Raw genomic sequence first — 21,794 nt, 5'->3', positions numbered from 1 at the left:
TCTTACCTACTAATAGTACAGAATAAGGATACCTTTAGGTGACATGAATCTGTCATTTTAAGTATGCCCCCAAGCCTTTTCCAGGTTGCTCATAAGATTTCTCATTCTCTAGAGAAATGCGATCTCTAAGAAATAAATGTCTCTGTCAAGTCACAAGTAATATGAGCAAATGATGAAAAAATGGAATTTTTTAGTCTCATAGGGATATTGCAGTATTGTAAAATTGATTTTATTCCTTGTTATGTAAGTTCTCATGGTGATTTTAGGATTTACCTTCTGGATAAAAAGGGAAGGTTATGATGCCTTTTAGGGAGGTGGGGTACAGCGGCCTTTGGGGACCAGGAGAATATTTTTCATATGAAATCTTTGTCATAAAATGCTAATGTTGGTGTTCTTGTCTTTATGTCTATGCATTCTTTAGCTATGAGGATAACAGACCCTTCATCAAGTAAGAATGACCTGAATGGCTGATAAATTCCATTTATCAGTGTGGTCCCATGAACCAGCTGTCAGATCAGTACTGAAAAATCATTAGAGCTTCTGTCATTCACATTGAGGCAGAAGAGCAAACTGTGCAGGAAAATAATCAGGCATACAACTTGTATGCAGAATAAATATGCTGCAGGTGTACTGCCATAAACAAATTCTGCTTCACCTCTTTTAATTGGATATCACCTGAAATCAGTGCCACAATCATAGCAACTTCATGTGGTACAGACTTGTTTTGCTTTTAATAGCTTTCTCCTTTCATTGTGATGTGTTCCTCTGTGCTGCATATGTCGTCATTTCTGTTGTTTGTTTGGACATCGCTCATCTAAAATTATTTTGTGATTTAGCCGTGTATCTTCCAAATGATCTTAGGAGTATGAAGCTACCCAATTGCAATGGATATTAATGAATTTCTATTTTAAATATCCAAACAGGGAAAAAATGTCTCCTTCAAAAATTCAATTTTATGTATGCAAAATTTCAATTTTGACACATGTCGCTTGATTAATGACCTGTTTTTTATGAATATATCTTTCAAATTTCTAAAACAAAGCTACAAGTCTGTACTAATCTAATAAGAATAAACTCAAATGTTGATATTTGGGCTCTTTTCTTTTGTACATTTTTAAACTATGTGTCCTGCCACAATAAACTTAAGATTGGGGCAACCTATGGGTGACCTTACTCTAGACTTTCAGTTTGTTCTTCTGGTGAAGAGTCCTTTGTTTTCATTTTCTCCAATGACATTTCACTTACTTCTTCATGCTCTTGCTTATTTTTTTTTCTTTAGAAATTGGGCTCATTGTAGTTTTTATATCATTAACTCTTGGGCCCATCATGTGTTTTCTAGTAGATACTAGCTGACTTGAGTATTTTATTCTATCATTTTCTTTCTAAATTGAAATACCAATTTTACCTTGACTTAATGGTATTCTTTCCATTTTTCCTTTTTCCAATGCCTGTAAGAAGCTGAGAGCTTTACCTTGAAAGTTCTCATATTTTTCAGTTTAATTATAGAATAAAATATTAATATCTAAGCTGTTTTCTGAATCATATAAGCAAACATGCTACATGCAATGGCAAGCCTCATTTAGGAATTCTCTTTTCAATAACATCAATGTTTTAAATTGAACATGTTAAATTTAGACGATATTTGAATATGAAATATAGTAGCTGATGGTTGTAGAAGAAAAACAATAAATAATCATGATGAATTTTCATAAGACATTGATACTAATTGACTACTTTGGGACTCTATCTTTCTTAAGACATAGTGCTCTCTGAAAACTTTACGCAACCCAGCTTCAGATTTGGTAAATACATGTGTGGTTTCTTTTAACCCCTTCATTTTGCAAAGTTTCAATCCCCATAAATATTTCTTCCTTAGACAATGCAAGTGGAGGAGCATAGTCTGCTGAAAAGAAATATTTACTCTTTCAAGGGTGTGCTGGGAAAGGAAGGGGTGGGTTCACGAGTATATAGAGATCTAGACTGGTTTGGTCCTATTCTATATACTTAGAGAGGAGTGGAGAAGAATTCCATTTTCACTTATTGGATCCCCATCTACTGGAAAGATTCATTTTGTGTTGAAGTAAATGCATAACACATGGCCACAAATATATGGACTTTGTCACCCATTGATTACTATTGCGAATGGCAGCTGGAGGAAACTAGGGGAATGGAGAGTGAGAATTGTCTTCCATTCTAGCCTACTTTGTTCATACCACTCCATCCCATTCTCAGCTTCATTTTCTCCTTTGAGTTTACAGACCCTTCAAAGAGATGAAGGTGCCCTGCGATTTAAGCTTCTTTTCAACAAAGCTGCCAATTGCCTGATTTTCAAAGTCTAGTCCAACTTAACCCAGAAGACAGCAATCCAAAAGCTGAAACAACACAGATTGTGATCTAGAGTGGAACAATTTTTTCCCATCCACTGTATCACGCTTGTTTTACATAACTATAGAATCAGACAAATAGAACTTTTAAAATTCATACTTATATTCCATATACTGGTTCCTTCAAATCCAAGCACTGTTTTTGTCAGTAAACACTTAAATTTTTATGGAAAAAGAGGAAATTTGGAAAAATGGGATAAAAGTGTATCAGATGAAGCACTAATAGAGAGAGTCCAATCAAACAAATGTTATTATAACAATGAGGCCAGTGGAAACTAACATAGCTTTATAGACTTTTTTCCCCCTTGCCATTCACCATAATTACATCTCCATATCATTTGCATATGTGCTGCAAATACATGAATAATTTAATATAGTACAAATCTGCTTTTGCTTAAATGAATTTCTGTGTTCATAACATTCTCATTCATGTATATCTCCTCAAGTTTGAAAACTTGTAGTCCCCATTAAAATCTTAAAGTACTTATACCACCTGTCTTACATTTTCTGTCAATAAAACTTACCGTAACATTTTTTTCAGTGTCAGTATTGTTGATATGATATGACTGTGCTAATTAAAGACCAATCATTTGATAACCCTTAATTTTCTTCTCTCTCTACAGGTCATGGGTTATAGGTGCAATAGCTCTTCTCTGCCTATTAGGATTGACCTGGGCCTTCGGACTCATGTATATTAATGAAAGCACAGTCATCATGGCGTATCTCTTCACCATATTCAATTCTCTACAGGGAATGTTTATATTCATTTTCCATTGTGTCCTACAAAAGAAGGTAAGCAAAAATTCCCTATTCAAAAATAAATGGCATATATCTCAGGATAGCAAAGCAACCATAACATAAATCATTCTTGATGTTTTGGTCTCTAAGAAATAAATATATTACTTCATTAATTTTGTTTTTACAATAGTAAGACAAAAGACACAAATCAGAAGCATGACAGTTGGTAAATGTGTTTAACAGCAAAAAAAAAAATCAAAATAGTCTCTGATTTGGATAATGAACAAAAATTATTCTCTTGTAGGCTTGACCTTATAGTCTTTAATATTTTTATTGGCAGACACATGGAATGTGTATTAGAAATAGCTTTTCTAAGATATTATGGAGCTGTGGGGTGGAGATATATATATATAGATATATATATATATATATATATGGCATAAGAAATATATATTTTTCTGTTTTTCTTTAAAAAGCTGTTTGTATATACTGGAAAATATGATTATCATTTTATGATAACATTTATGTTTTTTAAATGAATGATGACATACTTAGTAATGGTCTCTGTACTTTTCTTTAAAAGCATCTTTTATAAAATCTAAGAGTTGGATGATTAGGATGCAATATTTAATTTTTCATGCTAGTCTATTTTTGTGATTTTTCACATTTACAGGGACCTAAAATATTCATTTTCAAAGTTAATTTTAGCCACTAAATACTTTCATTGCATTTTTTAGAAATCTCAAGATTGATTTTCTCATCTTATACTTTTTAACTCTATTAAAAATGTAATCGTTATAGTTCCAATCACATAGACCCCTGAGCCAAGACTGTCTGAGTCTAACTCCTAGTTTCTCTACTTAAAAGCTTATGTGACTTTGGGCAAGTTAATTAACCTCCTCATGCCCCAGTTTCTTCATGTGTAACATGGAGGTAATAAAAATAATTATGAGATATTGAGAGGTGGCTCTGAAAATAAAATGTCAAAATGTGAAAATTTCTTCTGAGAAAGAAACAACACCTAAAATTTTTCTTTAGAAAACAAAAAAATAAAATAAAATAAAGATTAAAGATACCTATGTCTGTGATTTTTTATTTGAGAGACTGATAGGACCTAAAACAAAACTTGAGACGGGTGTCCACTTGTCAAGATGAGTCCAGTTGTATTCTGTTTCAGTTGAATGTGGTGATAGGTATCAAAAGTGTGTTGATATGATCATAAATAAGGCTAGAATAGTAATGATGACTCAGGCCTATAAATGTAGGTTACAAAAAAGTGAAGAGGTTATAAGGGAATGGACGGATTCTAATCTATTGGATTAGAATTAATTTAGAAAAGAAGTTATATTACAATGGATGAACCTTCCCAAATATTTAGTGCACCCATCCCCTAAAATGGCACTTGCTTAGCCCCAAAATATTTATTTTTTTTTTTTACTTATGGCCCAATTGATGGTGGTACCTCATGGAAGGACACAAGCTGATGAAGTCTCAACCAACTTCAACACATGATTTCCACAGTCACCTTGAGTATTGACATCGAGCAGGCAGTCTGAGAAAGAGAGGCTCTTGTATAAAAGGTCTGAAAGAGGCTTACATCACTTCTCCTCACCTTCCATCTGATAGGACAGTATCAGTGCTACCACCTGAACTGGAAGGAGGACTGGAAAACATACTCTAGCTTTTTTACATCAGGAAGATAAGGAATTAGGTGTTGTATACAATTAGCAGTCTACCACACTTGAGGAATGTAAAGAGTAGGATCTGTGAATGGTGAGTAGGAATAGAGATGGAAAAAGGAAGTATCCAAGGAGCAAAATCAGAATCAAGATGATATACTGAATTGAAGATAGGAGAAAATGTCCAAAAGTAGATAACAGCCAGTATTGTGAAACATTTCAGAGAAGTCAGGGAGACTAAGCATTTGGGGGAAAAACAATTTCTAAATTTTGATAAAAGAAAGACATAACTGATTGTCACAAGAAATATATGTAAAAAGATGGGAGAGACATTGGAGATTAAGGGAAAAGGTAGCATTTGTCTATGTAAATAATAGAATATTGGGCCATCGTAAGCAATTTTAACATCTTCAAATATAGTGAACCAGATTTACCTATTATCTTTATTTTATGCATTAGCTAGAAATTTTGACTAACAAAATTTTAAATTTTAATGTTATATTGAAATATTCTTTAGAGCAGAAAATATTTTTGTACCTTATGTGTTAATTATTTTGATCTTAAATATTTCTGTGAGCCAGTATCTTTTAGGGTTTTCCCAATAATTATTTTTATTTTTCTTATCTTACACATATACATTGCTGGTATAAGTAGGAATTGCTTTTGATATACAGGAAGAGATATTAAACCTCAGGATCCAAAAGCAGGTCTAGAGTTTTTAGTATATTTAACATAAGTGAAATTTTTTAAAAAATATGTCATCAAGCTCAATTTTGTGATTCATTAGAACAGACTTCAGCAAACAATAGTTTATGGGTCAAATATGTCTAGCTGCCTTTAATTTTTACAGCCGGTCAGCCAAGAATGGCTTTTATATTTGTAAGTTGTTACATTTAAAATTTGACATTAAGTATATAAACAGCATCCTCAGTTGCCTCTTGGTTGACAAAGCCTGAATATTGACTATCTGGCCCTTCATGAAAAAATTACCAACCCTTGCTTTAGAAGCTTACTTTTATGATTTATAATAACAGGTAATAAGCATATTATTCTTTCATCCATCTTATGTTTTGAATTTTCCAATTTTGGTGGGATTTTTATTGGGTATCAAGAAATGGCCCAAAATCAAAGAATATAGAAAACATGAAATTGTTTGCCTTTTTCCCTATAGAACAAACAAACAAAACAGGTAATTTCTTTTGAAATTGCTGAAATGTCTTAGGAGATTTTTCTTTTATTCCATTATTTAAATCGAGATATACGTGAGATATAATATTGTATAAGTTTAAGGTATACAGTGTGTTTGTTTGATACACATATATTGTAAAATGATTACCACCATACTGTTAGCTAATACTTCCATCAACTCACATGGTTACCATTTCTTTTTTTGTGGTGAGTACATTCATGATCTCTCTTAGCAAATTTCAAGTATATAATAAAGTTGGTTTACTATAATTATCCTCCTGTACCTTAGTTGCCCAGAACTTATTCTTCTTATAGCTTGAAGTTTGTACCCTTTAACCAGTATTTTCCCATTTCTTTCACCCCCAGTCTTGGGCAACTACCATTCTACTCTGTTTCTATGAGTTCGGCTCTTTATCCATATGAGTGATATCATACAGTATTTGTCTTTTCCTATCTGACTTATTTCACTTAGCACAATGCCCTCAAGACTCATCCATGTTGTCACAAATGACAGGATTTCCTCCTTTCATGGCTGAACAATATTCCATTTTATGTATGTACCACATCTTCTTTATCTGTTCACCTGTTGATGGACACATGGGTTGTTCCCATGTCTTGGCTATTGTGAATAATACTGCAATCAACATGCGAGTGCAGATATCTCTTTACGATTCTGATTTCATTTCCTGCGGATATATACCCAGAAGTGAGATTGCTGGATCATATGGTAGTTCTGTTTTTTATTTTATGAGGAAACTACATACTGTTTCACAAAATAGCTGTACCAATTTACATTCCCATAAACAGTGCACAGGGACTCCCTTCTCTCCACATCTTCACCAATACTTGTTATCTCTTTTTTCTTTCTTTTTTTTCTCTTGTCTTCTTGATGATAGCCATTCTATCAGATGTGAGGTGGTATCTCATTGTAGTTCTGATTTGCATTTCCCTGATCTCTGCTGTTGAGAATTTTTTTATGTTGGTCATTTGTATGTTTTCTTAAGAAAAATGTCTATTCATTTCCTCTGTCCATTTGTAATTGGATTGTTTTGTTTTTGCTATTGAGTTATATGAGTTCTTTATATATTTTGGATGTGAACCCCTTACAGAAATATGATTTGTGCATATTTTCTTCAATTCCATAGATTTCCCTTTCATTTCGTTGATTATTTATTTTGCTATGTAGAAGCTTTTTAGTTTGATGTAATCCCACTTATTAATTTATGCTTCTGTTCCTTTTGTTTTTGATGTCATGCATGTCCAAAAAGTCATTGCTAAGACCAGTGTCTAGGAACTTTTCCCTTATATTTTCTTTTAGGAGCTTTATGCCTTCTGATCATATGTTTCAATCCTCAATTCATTTTGAGTTAAATTTTGTGAGAGATGTAAGATAGGGTTCAATTTCATTCTTCTGCATGTAGTTATCTGGTTTTCCCAAAACTATTCATTGGAGAGATTGTCCTTTTCCTATCAAGTATTCTTGGCTCCCTTATCAAATATTAGTTGATAGTAAATGCAAGCATTTATTTTGGAGTGAATTCTATTCTCTTGGTCTATATGTCTATTTTTATACCAACATCATACTGTTTTGTAGTATAGTTTTGTAGTATAGTTTGTAGTATAGTTTGAAAGCAAGATGTGTCATGCCTCCAGCTGTGTTTTCTCAGAATTACTTTGGCCTTTGGGTGTGTGTGTGTGTGTGTGTGTGTGTGTGTGTGTGTGTGGTTCTGTACAAATTTTAAGACTGTTTTTTCTATATCTGTGAAAAATACTATTGGAATTTTGAGAGACTGCATTGAATCTATAGATGGCTTTGGGTAGTTTGCACATTTTAACAATCTTAATTCTCTTAAGTTTCTCTTAAGCCATCTGATTAAATTTCAGTAATGTGCCCATGCTGATGTAGTTGCTCATATGTTTTGATTAGAGAAATATGAAATATTCCATTTTGAGATATTTTGCCTTATAGTGTTATTTGTTGATTGATTCAGCTCATTAACAAAAATCAAACTGAGTTATCAGTCCTATTCTGAGTGTGATTTCCTATGACCAATACAAGTGTTTCTACTGGTGACATTAAAGTTACCACTTTTTCTTTTGTTACACACTCAATTATAAACCTCAGAAGGTATCATAATTATTTGTTTCTGATTTGAGAATATAAAAGAAATATTCCATTGGTAAGGTATAGTTTCTTTCCCATCTATATTATACAACAATATTAAAATAATAAGATATCATATCTGGTCGTGATAAGATGGAGTATCATGTGAAATAGTGGATTAGAATATGCAAATGATTGAACGATCAAATAACTTTTACTGTAATCTAAAGAAAAATGTCTCATATAGTCCATGTTATTTTGGGGTTTTGTTCTTTTCTAAAAAACACATGCTTAGTGTTTCAAAACTAATCACAGAAAAATAAAGTCAGTAAAGATTCAGTAAGCAATATACCTCAATATGGAACTTGGCATCCCTAGGTATCTTGGGTTTGCTGGTTGTTTATATAACCAGTTCAGAACATTTAACCTTTGTTGGAAATGAAAATAGTCCGTGCTGAATTCCTGTAGCTTATACAATATTGCTGCCTTTGTAAAAGGAATGGGAGCAGTTCTCTTTGTTTCTTTCTCTATCTCTCCCTCCTAAAATATTCACTTAGGTTTAAATCACTTCATTAAAAAACACTTTCTTTTCTAAAAAGAAAATATACTGTTGAGTACATTAGGAAAAACAAAGTGGGACGTAGGTTATAATCAGTATTTAAGTTCTTGGAGATACTTCATTAATTCAGGAGTAGTATTAAACTGTATAATTGATAGTGCTTACCTTTGGGTAGAGATTATTTTAAGCTTTCCCAAATTCTAATTAAAGCATCTGTTCCTATTTTTTCCAGATACAGAGAAAAGGATAATTTAATAGATTACTTTAATAGGAATGTTAACATATTAATGTTAGAAATGTGGCCTCTTAGAAGGAGCTTCCTGACCAGAGAGCACCTATAAGATGTGGATTTTTTCACATAACGCATATTGCTTAATCTTTTCAATCTTTCAGTTTATTTTCATTGCTTAACCTTTTCGGTGTTCTTATCTGTAAGATATAGGTATGATTATTTCCCAGAGTCATTTTGAAGGAGGAACCTAGCATAATTCCTAGTAAATAGCAATTAAAAATTAGAAGCTTCTTCACTCCATATTCCCAACCTCACATATACATTAGACACTCATAGACACACACACACAAGTGAGTATCAACTTATTTCTTTTAAAAAATAAACAAAATGTGAATTGGCTTTTAAACACTGAATAAAACTAATTATTTCCAATTATTCATAAATGTAGCATAGAAGAGGTTGGTTGGAAAACATGTCAGTATAATTTAAAATATATTAAAGAATGTAATGCTGGTATTCCAGATCAGAGAAAGTCCTCAAAGGTTGCTCACCCTGTTTGCAATACCTAGAATGCCTTTGTCTCCCTTGTCTGTCCTTTCTTTCAACTTCATTCTCTAACCTGACAGATTCCAACCTATCTTTTGAAGACCCTGTCAGAAAACTTCTTCTCTAAGAAGCCTTCCTGGGTCCCCCTACACTGCCAGCATGCACTCCTCCTCCACACCTTGATTCACCTGTCTCTAGATTGTTCCTATCACAGGATAAGCATTTAATAAATGTGAATTCTTCAAACAAACCTGAATGTATTCTATCTCTGATTCTGCTAAATCTTTGATAGAATGAACTTTCTAATATTAAGATACGATATTGTAGTTTTGAATGCTAATATTAATATATCATTAGCCCTCCTGTTTTTTTGCTTTTGATTCTAATAAGGCCCTCAAAAAACCATGTATTTATAACTTCACTTTAAATAAAATTACATTGGGATATTACATTGTCACAAGTTGTGGAAAGGATGAACTCATGTGAATTCAATATGTAAAGAGCTAAGAACAATTATATATACAGTGTTACTTCATAATGAACATAAATTTGGAATGTATAACCAATAAAATGTCCAAGAATGTGTTTTTAGTTGATGAAGACATATTTGTGGATAATTTTTGGTTTTGTAGATAGTGGAAGTGTCATTTAGGGTGGTTAATGTTTATTTTTGTACATCTTGTTTGATTAAAGAGGCAGAAATAAAAATTTTAAACATGATGAAAGTTATCCCAGACATTATTGATATGTTTTCCTGCCTAAAAACATCAACTGAAATGTTTATCTCCTTTTTTTCCCCATGATTTTATACTACAAGCAGGATTAAGAATTTAGTAAAGAAAAGAAATCCGTGATTATTGGCTAGAACTATTATGAGGGAATAAATTAAAAATATTTTGAATTTTATATCTAACGTTACAAATTTGACCTCTTTTAAGAGAAATAAACTTCAAAGAAATATATATTTAAAAGAAATTTTGCCTAACACGTTCCTTTTTTCTGTGTTTAAACGTTCTTTTTCTCTTTTCCTCTTTCTCCCCTTCTCCCTCCCTTTCTCCACCCCCTTTTTTCTCTGTGGCTTTCTCACTAGACCTCAGTTCAAAGTAGAGTTGGACCAACAGGCTACTTCAGATCAAATTTATGAGACTAAAAATAGTGTCTTAAAGAGTCTTAACTTTTTATGTTTTGAACAAGAGGTAGTAGCTTTATAGCACGATTGGGCATGTGTGTGTGCACGTGTGCGTGTTTTAAAAGGCTCCAGCTATGCAAAATTTCAAGCTTGGTGGCTTGAATATCATTATATACCGTAAAATATGGGCTGAGCAGACTTTCTTGTATCTGTAGGGCAAGGAAATAATTATATTAATTATTAATTATAAAAATGAAACTTGCATACATTTTATACCATAGTTCCCTGCCGAAAGGAGTTCCGGGCTAACAGAAGTTAATATTTAATTGGCTAGGTACGGAAAGAGTATGGGAAATGCCTGCGAACGCATTGTTGTAGTGGCAAAAGTACAGAGAGTTCCATCGGCTCAGGGAAAACATCTGGTTCTCGAACTCCTGGACGCTACTCCACAGGCTCACAGGTAAACATTTCTTCATTAAAATGAAATATCTCTTACCCATATTCTGTCATGAGTTGCTGTCCTTTCTTGATCAGAACTGTTTTCTATCCCAAGTGTTTAACCCATCAAATTTGTTGTTGTTTTGTTGTTGCAATGTCTAAAACAAGAATGGTGGACAAATATTTCAAAAACTACATTGAAATAAAATTATGAAATTTAGGGCCTCAATTTGCATAATAATTAATGATTTCAGATTATTCCTAGTTGAATGAATATGGGAGGTGACAAAAGGAATCGGGCACTTTACCCAAAAATTCTAAGAAAGTAATCTCTTTCTATATATGATTCTTAAGGGAATTACCTCTTTTAGCCAGTGTAGTAACTCTCTATTGCATAGAGAAAATATGTACTTATTAAATGGTATATTTAGTAAAGCAGTCCTAGCTCATATTATTTGCTGACAAGTTGAAGACAGTTCAGGGCGGTGAAGGATACGATCACAGCATCATTGACTTAACCGCTCCACATGCTGCTCCCAGCTGCCCAGCACTCAATGTAGCCGTGACATTGACTGGTACCCGGAGAGCTGTAAACCTTCAAGTAACTTTCAAGTAACCTGTCTGCCCTTTTTCCCAGGCCATGGTGTGAGTCCAAAGATGATTAGGTAGAAATTTCAGCAACTCAACGATGCTAAAATGAGCCAAATAGAAGACATGATTATGGGGGCCATGAGTGACTTTGAGTTCAAACTAGCCGACTAATATTTTGAAGATTTCCTGATCCAGTGGGAAAAACGATCGTTTTTTTTCAGTGTTGTCAACTGATTTCTAAAGAAGACTTAAATTTAAGTTGATAAACGTGTAAATCGGGAACTTAGTTTTTTTCTTAACCCTTTTAGCTCAACCTCTGAATCTTAATTTTTTTGTAAATTTGATGATTCTATATAAAATAAGGAAGATCACTTTAGGTATTCTTTGTTCAATGCTTAATTGTCTTGTAAACTTAATAGATTAAATTTCCCAACAATTCCATTTATATGCTTAGAAAATTAAATATCCTTGACTTTAAATATCATTTACAAACTTCATATATTTCATTCTCTCAAACACATTCACTGTCGACTGGACAGTTTTACACCCCTGAGTAGCACTTGAATGACTCTTATAAATGAAAGATAATGAACAATGTTCTCATAAAGAAACACTTTCCTCAATCTGATGGAGTTCTCATTTATCTTATGAGTAAAACCACATCTAATCTTTTAATCTAATATTTCCAACTAAAATTTAAAACTAATGTATAACTGTCAAACTGTCCAACTATTAATACTTAAATTAACAACCACAAATTATTGTAATAAACATGAAATTTATACCTACAAATAATACACAGTTATTAATAGTTTGAATTTTATTTATTATTTCTATACCTTACTGAGGTTACAAAATTGCATATTAGGGGGAACAAATGTACCAGTTTAGGTGGGCTGAGATTTCTGAGTGTTGGACTACTGAATTGGTCAATCATAAATTTGAAGACCCACATAATTGTAAGGTACATCTGAATGATGCTTCTAGCATGAGGCCCTTAGATTCCACACCTTTATTTTCAAACTGATAATCCTTATCTCCCTTTTTGTAATAATCTTTTCCTCAGCTTTTAAATTGAAATCGCTGATATCCTTTATGTCATCCAGCTCGATTAGTTCCTACTTGCTTTTCGTATAGTTAAGCCCATCAACCACCATCCAGTAGTCATTTGACAAATGCCATTAATGAAACAATACTACTTGGAAGTTTATGTATTATGTTACAACAAAGTTGTGTAATATTTAACAATACTGCTAAGCTAAAACATAGGGCAATGCAAGTTAAGAGAATAATCATAAGCTTGCTGTGTGGATAGCCCTTGTTTTGAATTCTAGCATTGGCATGTACCAGCCATGACACAAAACAATTTACCTAATATCATTGACCCTCAATTTTTTCATCTGTAAAGTGATGGTAATGATACTTATTTCTTATATTGTTTGAAGATTGAGACAATATATTCAAGACACTGAAAACAAATTGTTAAGTATTCAATAAATTGAAGCAGCCATCACTTAATCGTGTCATTATTACAGAATATAATTTCAGATATATATTTTAAAGCTGTATCATATTTTTTCTTCACTTTTATAGTTCTCATATCACAATTCTAGTCTTCCAAAGAAAAACCCTTACATTGTTCTTATGCTTATTTTAATATTAATTCTGTTTAACTATAACAATCCAACCCTATATAAAGTAACAGTTACTTAAATCCAGTCTGTTTAGGCAAAAATAATCAATGTATTTCATATTAACTATGACCTTCCATAGTCTAAAATACTCACTGATATTAAGGTAGAATTTTGGACTGTGAATGCCTTTTCCACATCAGAGAACTTGTAAAATAACAATCTCTATATTGTTTATTTTTTACTAAGAAATATTGAATATCCTCTCTATAATGGCAGCCTTCTAAGCTCTGGAGGTTCAGTGGTTAAAAGACAACTTCCCCTATGATCTGCAGCTTACATTCTAGTTGTGGAAGACAGAAAATTTATTAGCAAACCAACAGAAAAGATCAAATTATGAAAACTGGTAGAGATAGAAATAGTGATGTGATACAGAAAGCCCAGGTGGGTACTTGGATTAAATGCTGAAGGAAGACTTTTGGAAGATGACATTGACACCACGATTCTGAATGACAGGAAGGAAATTCAGGGGAAGAGAATTCCAGTTGAGAGAACTCTAACGCAAAGCCCTTAAGGTAGGGGAGGACTTGCAAACTCAAGAATGGAAAGAATGTCATTGGCTAAATTGGGTGACAGTGAATGGGAGATGAAGTCAATGGAGAAGGCTAGAGATAGATCAATAATGGTTTATAAGAGTATGCAAATTTAGATTTTATTTTTGATTAGTTGAGAAAGCCAATGAGATGATTTAGAAAAGAAAGTGGCCGGAGATCATCCACGTATACTAAAGATCATGAGGCTTCCGTGTAGATAATGGAGGAGCGTGATTGGCAAGACTAAAAAGTGAAAATCCTCTCCTGTTGCCCCCCCATACCTACTTCCTGGTGCTAATAATCACTTATAAAAGCTTGGTAATAACCATAATCACACAAACAGATATTCACAGACACGTATAGGATTGGTTTGTGTTTATGTGTGTTTATAAAAACTGGACTCAAGTATTATCCTTCCCACTTCAACCCTTCTTTAATTGTTCTGTCATTTATTTTTTGTTTCCTTGACTTTGTAGATGCATTTACATTTATCATATGATATTTGAAACATAAAGCAATGTATGTAACATCTGTTAAATTATTAAGTATAGTAGTAAAATGAACACCCGTGACGTGAACATCCAACTCAAGAATTGAACAGTTTCCATATATTTTCCCTTCTTGAAACCTCTCCCTAATCAATTCCTGTGTCCGCAACCAAAAAACTTCATTCTTCATTTCCCTGACATGTTCTAATAGTTTCTCCACCTCCAAAAAGGATGTCTAGTATTACTTTTTAAAATCTTTTTTTGAAGTGGTATATTATTGGATGTAGTCTTCTGTGACTTGCTTTTTTCACCCCCACATCATCCCGGTTCATTCTATGAACATGTAAGTGCTGGCTCTGTGCTACATAATGTATACTTTTCCTCTGCCTGCAATATTTTCTTTTCCTCCTTTTTCTATTCAACTATTATTTGATATAGTGTAGTGAATTGTTAAGCTCCTAGATCAGGAGCCAGTTGAGTTGATTCAAATGTTGGTTTTGTCACTTATTAAGTCTGTGACATTGAACATGCTAATTAACTTCTGAACATCAGTTTTCTAATGAATAAGAGTACTTGCCTTGAGGAGGTCTTGTGAGATTTCAGTGAGTGAATAAGTGAAAAATTGCATAGTATAGAGCCCAGAACATAGAAAGAATTAATTGAAGTATTTAAAGATTTTACATATAAGATACCCATTTTACATATAAATTATATATTTTATGTATGCATACGTATAACAAATGTTATGATATATCAATAAAAAAGACAAAATTTCTGTTTTCCTAGAGCCTCAAATCTAATGCAGACATTAAATATTGGACATTATATATAAATATAAGAAATAAATACATTATAATTAGAGGTCATGTTGTATAAGATGATAATGACTATGGGAGGAAAATAGCAGGGTTAGGTGGGTGGAATAGAAGAATAGGTCTCTTTAAGGAGAAAATACTTGAGCAAAAATTTAAAAAGATGGAAATATTCGTATGTGTATCTAGGGGAAGAACACTTCAGGCAGAGGAAACAATTGTACCAAGCCCAAGGCAGAAGCATGCTTGGCTTGTTAAGGAATGGCAAGAGAACCGGTGTGGCTAGTCCAGGTTGGGGAGACTAACAGAAGATGAGGTAATGGGGGAAGCTTATGTAAATGTCACCTAACAACGATCATATTTCCATCAAATCTGTTAAGATGTCACTTCTTCAGTGTAGTGCTCACAGACTTCCTAGGCAAGGACATTTCCCCTCATTATGTGCACTTAGACATTTTTTTAATTATGTAGTATAACAAACATTAACAAAAGTACACAAAATATAGGTGTATGCACAGTGATTCATATCCCCTCCCTGGGTCAAATATTGGAATGTTGAGAGTACCTCAGAAACCCTTTGAACCTTTCTCCATCATTCACCTCTAACATAACCACCGTCTTAACTTTTAACAGTATGTTTTGTTTTGCATGTGTTTGATTCTTATTCACACGAAATCATCCAGTACCTATTCTCTTCTATTTTCTTTCTTTCCTTAGACATCTATGTTGCTGCAGGAGGCTATGTTGCTTTTTTATTGCTGTTGTTGTATATTGTTCTATATATCCATTCTACCATTGACAGTCATTTGGGTTCATAGTTTTCAGCTATAATAATTAATGGTTCCATGGTGTGGTTACATTGTTTACTTTGACATTTATTTTTGTGATAATTTGTTGTGTCTAACTAATCTAGTAGCTCCATGAAGGCAAAGATATTTTTTGTTTGCCTTTTCCCTTTGTATCTCCTAGAGTAGCTCTGGCATGCAGTCGAGGGTAATTAATATTTTCATTAATTAATTAGTTAATTAATTAACTAATTAATTAATTAAACAAATGGAAGAGAATTGTTTCCAGTATTTCGGTTTGAAGTTTTGAAGTATTTTTCGATAAAAACATGTCTCAAGTGCTCAGGATTTATAATCCTGCGCCAGTTTTCTTGGTTTTTTTTTAATTTTTAAAATTTTAATTTCTTTTGTTTTATTTGTGTGTTTTAAGTAGGCTCCACACCCATAATGGGGCTGGAACTCATGACCCTGAGTCACATGTTCTCCCCACTGAGCCACCAGGCACCCCTCTAATTCTTTTATTTGTTCTGTATGTGTGTGAGGGTGTCTGTGTGTATACTTGCTGACCTAAAAAAACAATGTAGACAGTATTTCTGAAGAATAAACATGTCCCAAGATTTATAAAACAAATTGTCTAGTTAATTTTAAGATTAAATACTCCTGTTATTCAAGGAGTTCAAATATATTTGGAGCATAATCCATTGTGAGCTTAGTTTTGCCACTACAGTTCCGAGTAGTAATAGTTCTTAAAATTATTTCATCCTTGGAAAAGCTGAAAATCTTTTGTTTCCTCCTCACAGGATTGTTAAAACTTTTTTGATCCCTAACTCAATAAAATAGCAGAACAATAAACCAGAAAAAAAAAAAATCTCTTCCCCTCCCCAACGGAAAAATACTAGACTGCTTTCTTCAATTATCTGACACTTAGAAAACTGAATTTGAGAATATAAATAATGATGTAAGAATTTTCGGTTCTTGATAAAATTGCCTACTGTGAAGAAATGAATAAGGGTGAATTGTCTTCCTTTATCTCCTTCAAAAGAAAGAAAAGTCAAAATCGTATGTAACCCGTAAAATTATACTCGTCTTATAAAATATATGGAAGTGATATTAAGTTTAGTAGCATTTTAGTAATACTCTGTTCTTTTCTCACCAACTTTTTCTTTCTTGCAAGTTTTTGAATTCTTAAAGTAAATCTTTTGTTAATAAAACTGACAATTTAATACATATTTAAATACCCCATTCCCATAAAAGTTACAATGAAAATAATTTGTTTCACTTTTGAAGCTAAAATTATTAAATTCTAACTATCTAGAGTACACGTCTATATATCTTCAACATGTTTAAATTGGTATAGTACATTACATTTATTGCTTTTTCATAGGTACAATTATTTTTGGTGTAAGCATTTAGGAATACACTTAATGAGAACCAATTATTATCATTAATTTAGTTTCTGATGTTCTTGTGCTACTGTACTGCAAGCATGTAGAAGTTGTATATTTGCTGGATGCCAGAAACAAAGGTCTCCTGTAACTATGACAGAAAGAAAAAGAATGATTTGTAAGGAAATTCACTGCCTGGTGAGTTCATTTCCTTTTTTCTCTTTCCCCCATCCAGAGCCGAATTCGTAGAATGTGGAATGACACGGTCCGAAAGCAGTCAGAGTCTTCCTTCATTACTGGAGATATAAACAGTTCAGCGTCACTCAACAGAGGTAATTAGAAATGATTTTTCATATTTATTACTTTTGTGATTACTTTGAGAAGTTCTTAAATGCGTTGCTTTTTTTTTTTGCAACTTCTGGACCTTGTTCCATGTGATAGGAATATTGCAAGGTTATAAAACCTGGTTGACTGTAGCAGTGTGTTCCATTATTCATAAGCCTTTTTTTTTTTTCAATCCTGAGTTTTCAGGAAATCTTTTCTGAAAAGAAGTTAGAAAACGAGAACTTTCTTTTTCTAGTCATCTGCCACTGTAATAAACTGGTGAGCTGTCAGGCCTCATTGGAAGCAGTGAAAATGGGCAATTATGTGGCTATATAGTCGGCTAAGCATCATAGAGTTGCACATTGTCCCAGGCACAGAGCAATTTCATAGTCTTTGTGGAAGTAAAAATATACTATCTAATACATACTTGAGGCACCCTGTATATTTCGGGTAAAAATCATATCTAATCTTAGTATCTATAAACTTATCCAGCATATTTAAAGATCTAGGAGGAAAAAGTATATATATATATATATATACACACACATATATATTATGATTTTTGTGTGTTTATGTGCTTCTGGTTATCATGTTCCTGGGGCATCATTTCGATTTTTAAAATGAAGTTCCCTTAATCTACTGTTTTGTTTGTAGTTGATTTTTTTTTTTTTTATTCTTCTGTCGCTCTCCTTCCCTCCCTCTTCTTCCCTCCCTCTTTTTTAGCGTATGTGTAGGTGGGGGTAGGCGGGGGTGGGGAGATTAGAATTAAGTTGATCGCAGTAAAAATGAGTGGATGCTGTATTTGTGTGGAGTTAGGGTACACTACAGACATTGCTGGGGAATACTTAGAAAGTTTTATCTGGAAAGGTGGTGTTTGCATGAGCTTATTCCAATCACACTGTCCTAAGAAAGATATTTTTGATGCATATATTCAGTAGTTATTTTTATGATCAACATTGTTGTCTTTCCTATCCCCAAACTAGGATTATTATTAGTTCCATTTAAACCTGTTTCTGTCAGCTTTTTGTTATATTAAATTCTACTTAGAAACAAATAATTTAACAGTCACAACTTATGATTCAGAAAAATTGAGATGCTGGTATTCTTAATTACTTTTACTCAAGTAATTTGCATCTTATTTACATAAAGGAAATTAGGACAGTGTACAAGCTGAATTTGATATAGGGATCCATGTTATATATAATCTGAATTGACTTTCACATGTTATTTGGGACAGGGATATAATAACTGTAACCTAATGATGATATTAAATTTTCTATATCCCTTTTGCCTAAGTAGGAACAGTGAGTGCAAATATTGCTCCAAATATGAAGAAAATACATTAAAACACCTACCTTCTTGTATTTTGTTTCATTATTAGTCTGTTTTTATTTGCTAGGTTTTGATTTACATGATATCATCCAAATATCCTGCTCTTTTTCAAGTTTAGTTTTAATGGTTACTCTGTGAAAATTTATTAAAATATGAATTCTAACTTCTGACATACTTTCCAAATCATAGAGAACGAATTACTTACGAATGCCTCCAAAGTTTAGGAACTTATTTGCTTTCATAGTGACAGATTTTGTTTCTTGTCTAATCCCACAGATGGAAAATTAAAGTATGTTCCTAGAAAGAAAACTACGCTTATGAATAGGATTTATTACTATAAGTATATTGCATCTAGTGACATGTAGACAGCATGTCACAGCACATAAGACAGCAACTATAGAACAATTGTTGTTTAAACAAAAGATGAGATCATGTGATTTTAATGATGCACTATTTGCCTACTGTGAAGGTGGTTAAAATATATAAAATTATTATTTTTTAAAACGTGTAAAATTATTATGTTTTCTAGCATTATGATCTAAATTTATGTAAAGATTGTAAGGTATGTGACTTTACTAAAAATTGTTTTAAATGGACACATTTTGGTGACCTTGATTTTAAGGTCAATCACATATAACATTGCTGTGCCCTTTTTGTTCCTTCTCAAAAATTTCATCAACTTGGAATATGTGATATGTGGATGATTGGGTCAATTTGAAATGTATTTAAAGAAAATAATAATATTTTATATTGACTGAACATATGTTTAAATCTGGTTTTAAAGTCTTTAGTTTTAAAAGTATTTCTTAAATTTACTCTTGAAGAAGGGTATTCAATTTCTTGTGACATCCAATAAGTTATTCTAGTGTTGACTTTGGGGAGGGGGTTAAGTTGAATTTATGATTTGAAGTGTGTCCAGGCGGTGATCTTTTCCTTCAGGATATGTATTCTTCCTTTCACTCGGTCACTTTAATGGTGGTAGACATCACAGTGATCTTCCTGATTGCCCATATTAAATTCCTATTCCCCCAGGTCAGAAACTCCTCATTTTATTTTCATCTCATTATTTTTTAATCTCAGGTGCATGGAGTACTTGAAAATTTTATTTCTTCATATTATATCTCTGAAGATAGTCTTTAACCTCCTTCTTTAATCTTGTCTTATTTCCCAGGGTCCTATCTTCCCTGCATTCAGGCGTGTGTATCATATTTAGGTAGGTGAAATCCAAGATTCACCTTTCCAGATAAACACTTCAGTCACCTCAGCAACATAATTATTCACCTCTGTTTAATCAAAAGGTTATATTCTCTATTATTAAAATAAAAATTCTAGGCACTGCATCTTTGCATCTTCATATATTCTGACTTCCCATTCATTCTCAGTTTCTCACAGCTAGCAATTTTTTGTTCATTTAAACCCCATTTTCCTTTCTTTCTAAGTTAGATCTATTAAATCCCTTATTTTTGTCTTTAGTTCTGGACCTCAAAAACTGTAAGAAGTTGTCTAAAAATTAGTCCTGTATCTACTTTAGGTTTTCTTTAATATTCATAGCACTGCTCAATTCATCAAAAGAATAATTATTTTACAATTCTGTATGTCTTACCATCTTTTCTTCCAAACAAAAATTCATCATTCTCATCTTTGGGATCCATTAAGAATAAGCATCTGCCATACAGTACAGAACTCCTTTTCAATGGTTTTTATTTTTTCAAACCATCTTCAATATTCTGTTCTTGAAGTAACTTGTTACAGCCTATGTATCAGATTGCCTGGCTAGATTTCCCAGTGTGATAAGCTTGATTACTATTGGGATTTTATTCCTTAGAATCATGCAAAACCTTGGAATATTTATTGATAATTTTCAATTCGTGTAATCATTCTTACATATTCTCTTTGGGATTTTGTTATTTGGTCACCTCATCTCTTAAAAATACTCCATTACACATTCCGTTCCATTTGTCCTTTGAATATCTATATTTGTGAAGGTGTTTTCCAAATGTTCCCTGTACATTGTAAGATACTTTTTCCCCTTCTGACTTATTTACTACAGTGCTACTCACTCAAGTAAATGAAGAATTCCTTGAGGCCAGTAGGTACCAGGACTACAATCATGTTAACTTCCCTGACGCCACTTTCATACACAGTCAGAAGGAGTTTTTCAAGAGCATTAATGTGATAGTTGATTATAGGAAGTTTTAAGGAGGATTAACTCTGATCCAAACTCAAGCTTTTACAAACCCCACAGGAGAGTTTTGTTCATTTGCTCATTTAAATATTTACTATTTGCACATATCTTGAAGTCAGTCCTCAATCCTCCTGAACTTCTCCCAGATGTATTAGAAACCTTACCCAAATTTCTAGTAGCTCTAACTTCCCAGTAGTGGTAGAAACAATTTGTAGCTAAACTAATCTTTCCCACTTATATTTCCAACCCACAATCTCTGCTGGCCAAACCTCATCCTGACCAATTTAGATTAACGATGCCTCTAAAACTTGAGTTTGATCCCAAAATGAAGCATTTGCTGAGAAATTTCTCTGGTAGTTCAGTTAATGGTTAAACATTTCTATTCTTTTTATAGATCTATATAGAAATTGGAATATTTTCTGAAATTGGATTTTATTAGGCTTTATCTCATCATGAATAATATAATTGCATTTCCCATTTTCTTTTTATTTAATTAGCTGAATTGACACTAGAAACTTCAGTTTAAAATCAATTTTTGCTAGGTAGCTGCTACCAATACTATGTTTGGATTATGAAAAGTGTTCCACCCCACCCCCCTCCCCAACACAAATGTGACCCATCTTAGTGGCAGAATTAGCACAAAGGCATTTCTTCTCCTGAAACAATAGCTT

The 21,794-nt window shown here is 32.8% G+C and overlaps 1 protein-coding gene across 5 annotated transcripts in view; it reads left to right on the top strand.

Moving 5' to 3' along the window:
• ADGRL3 (adhesion G protein-coupled receptor L3) overlaps nucleotides 1-21,794 on the top strand; it is a 501,774-nt gene that overhangs the window by 455,416 nt on the left and 24,564 nt on the right. For all 5 annotated transcript variants that reach the window (XM_087864114.1, XM_087864113.1, XM_045815875.2 and 2 more), the window contains 3 exons: nucleotides 3,008-3,176; nucleotides 10,894-11,019; nucleotides 17,518-17,614. In XM_087864114.1, the coding sequence (XP_087720240.1) occupies nucleotides 3,008-3,176; nucleotides 10,894-11,019; nucleotides 17,518-17,614 (392 nt within the window). The remainder of the gene's footprint in view (nucleotides 1-3,007; nucleotides 3,177-10,893; nucleotides 11,020-17,517; nucleotides 17,615-21,794) is intronic.

The sequence above is a fragment of the Ursus americanus genome, chromosome 8, assembly GCF_024610735.1.
Source record: "Ursus americanus isolate L20-20 chromosome 8, mUrsAme1.1.p, whole genome shotgun sequence".
In the NCBI taxonomy this organism is placed as follows: Eukaryota; Metazoa; Chordata; class Mammalia; order Carnivora; family Ursidae; genus Ursus; species Ursus americanus.
This window is presented reverse-complemented; position numbering and strand designations above follow the sequence as displayed.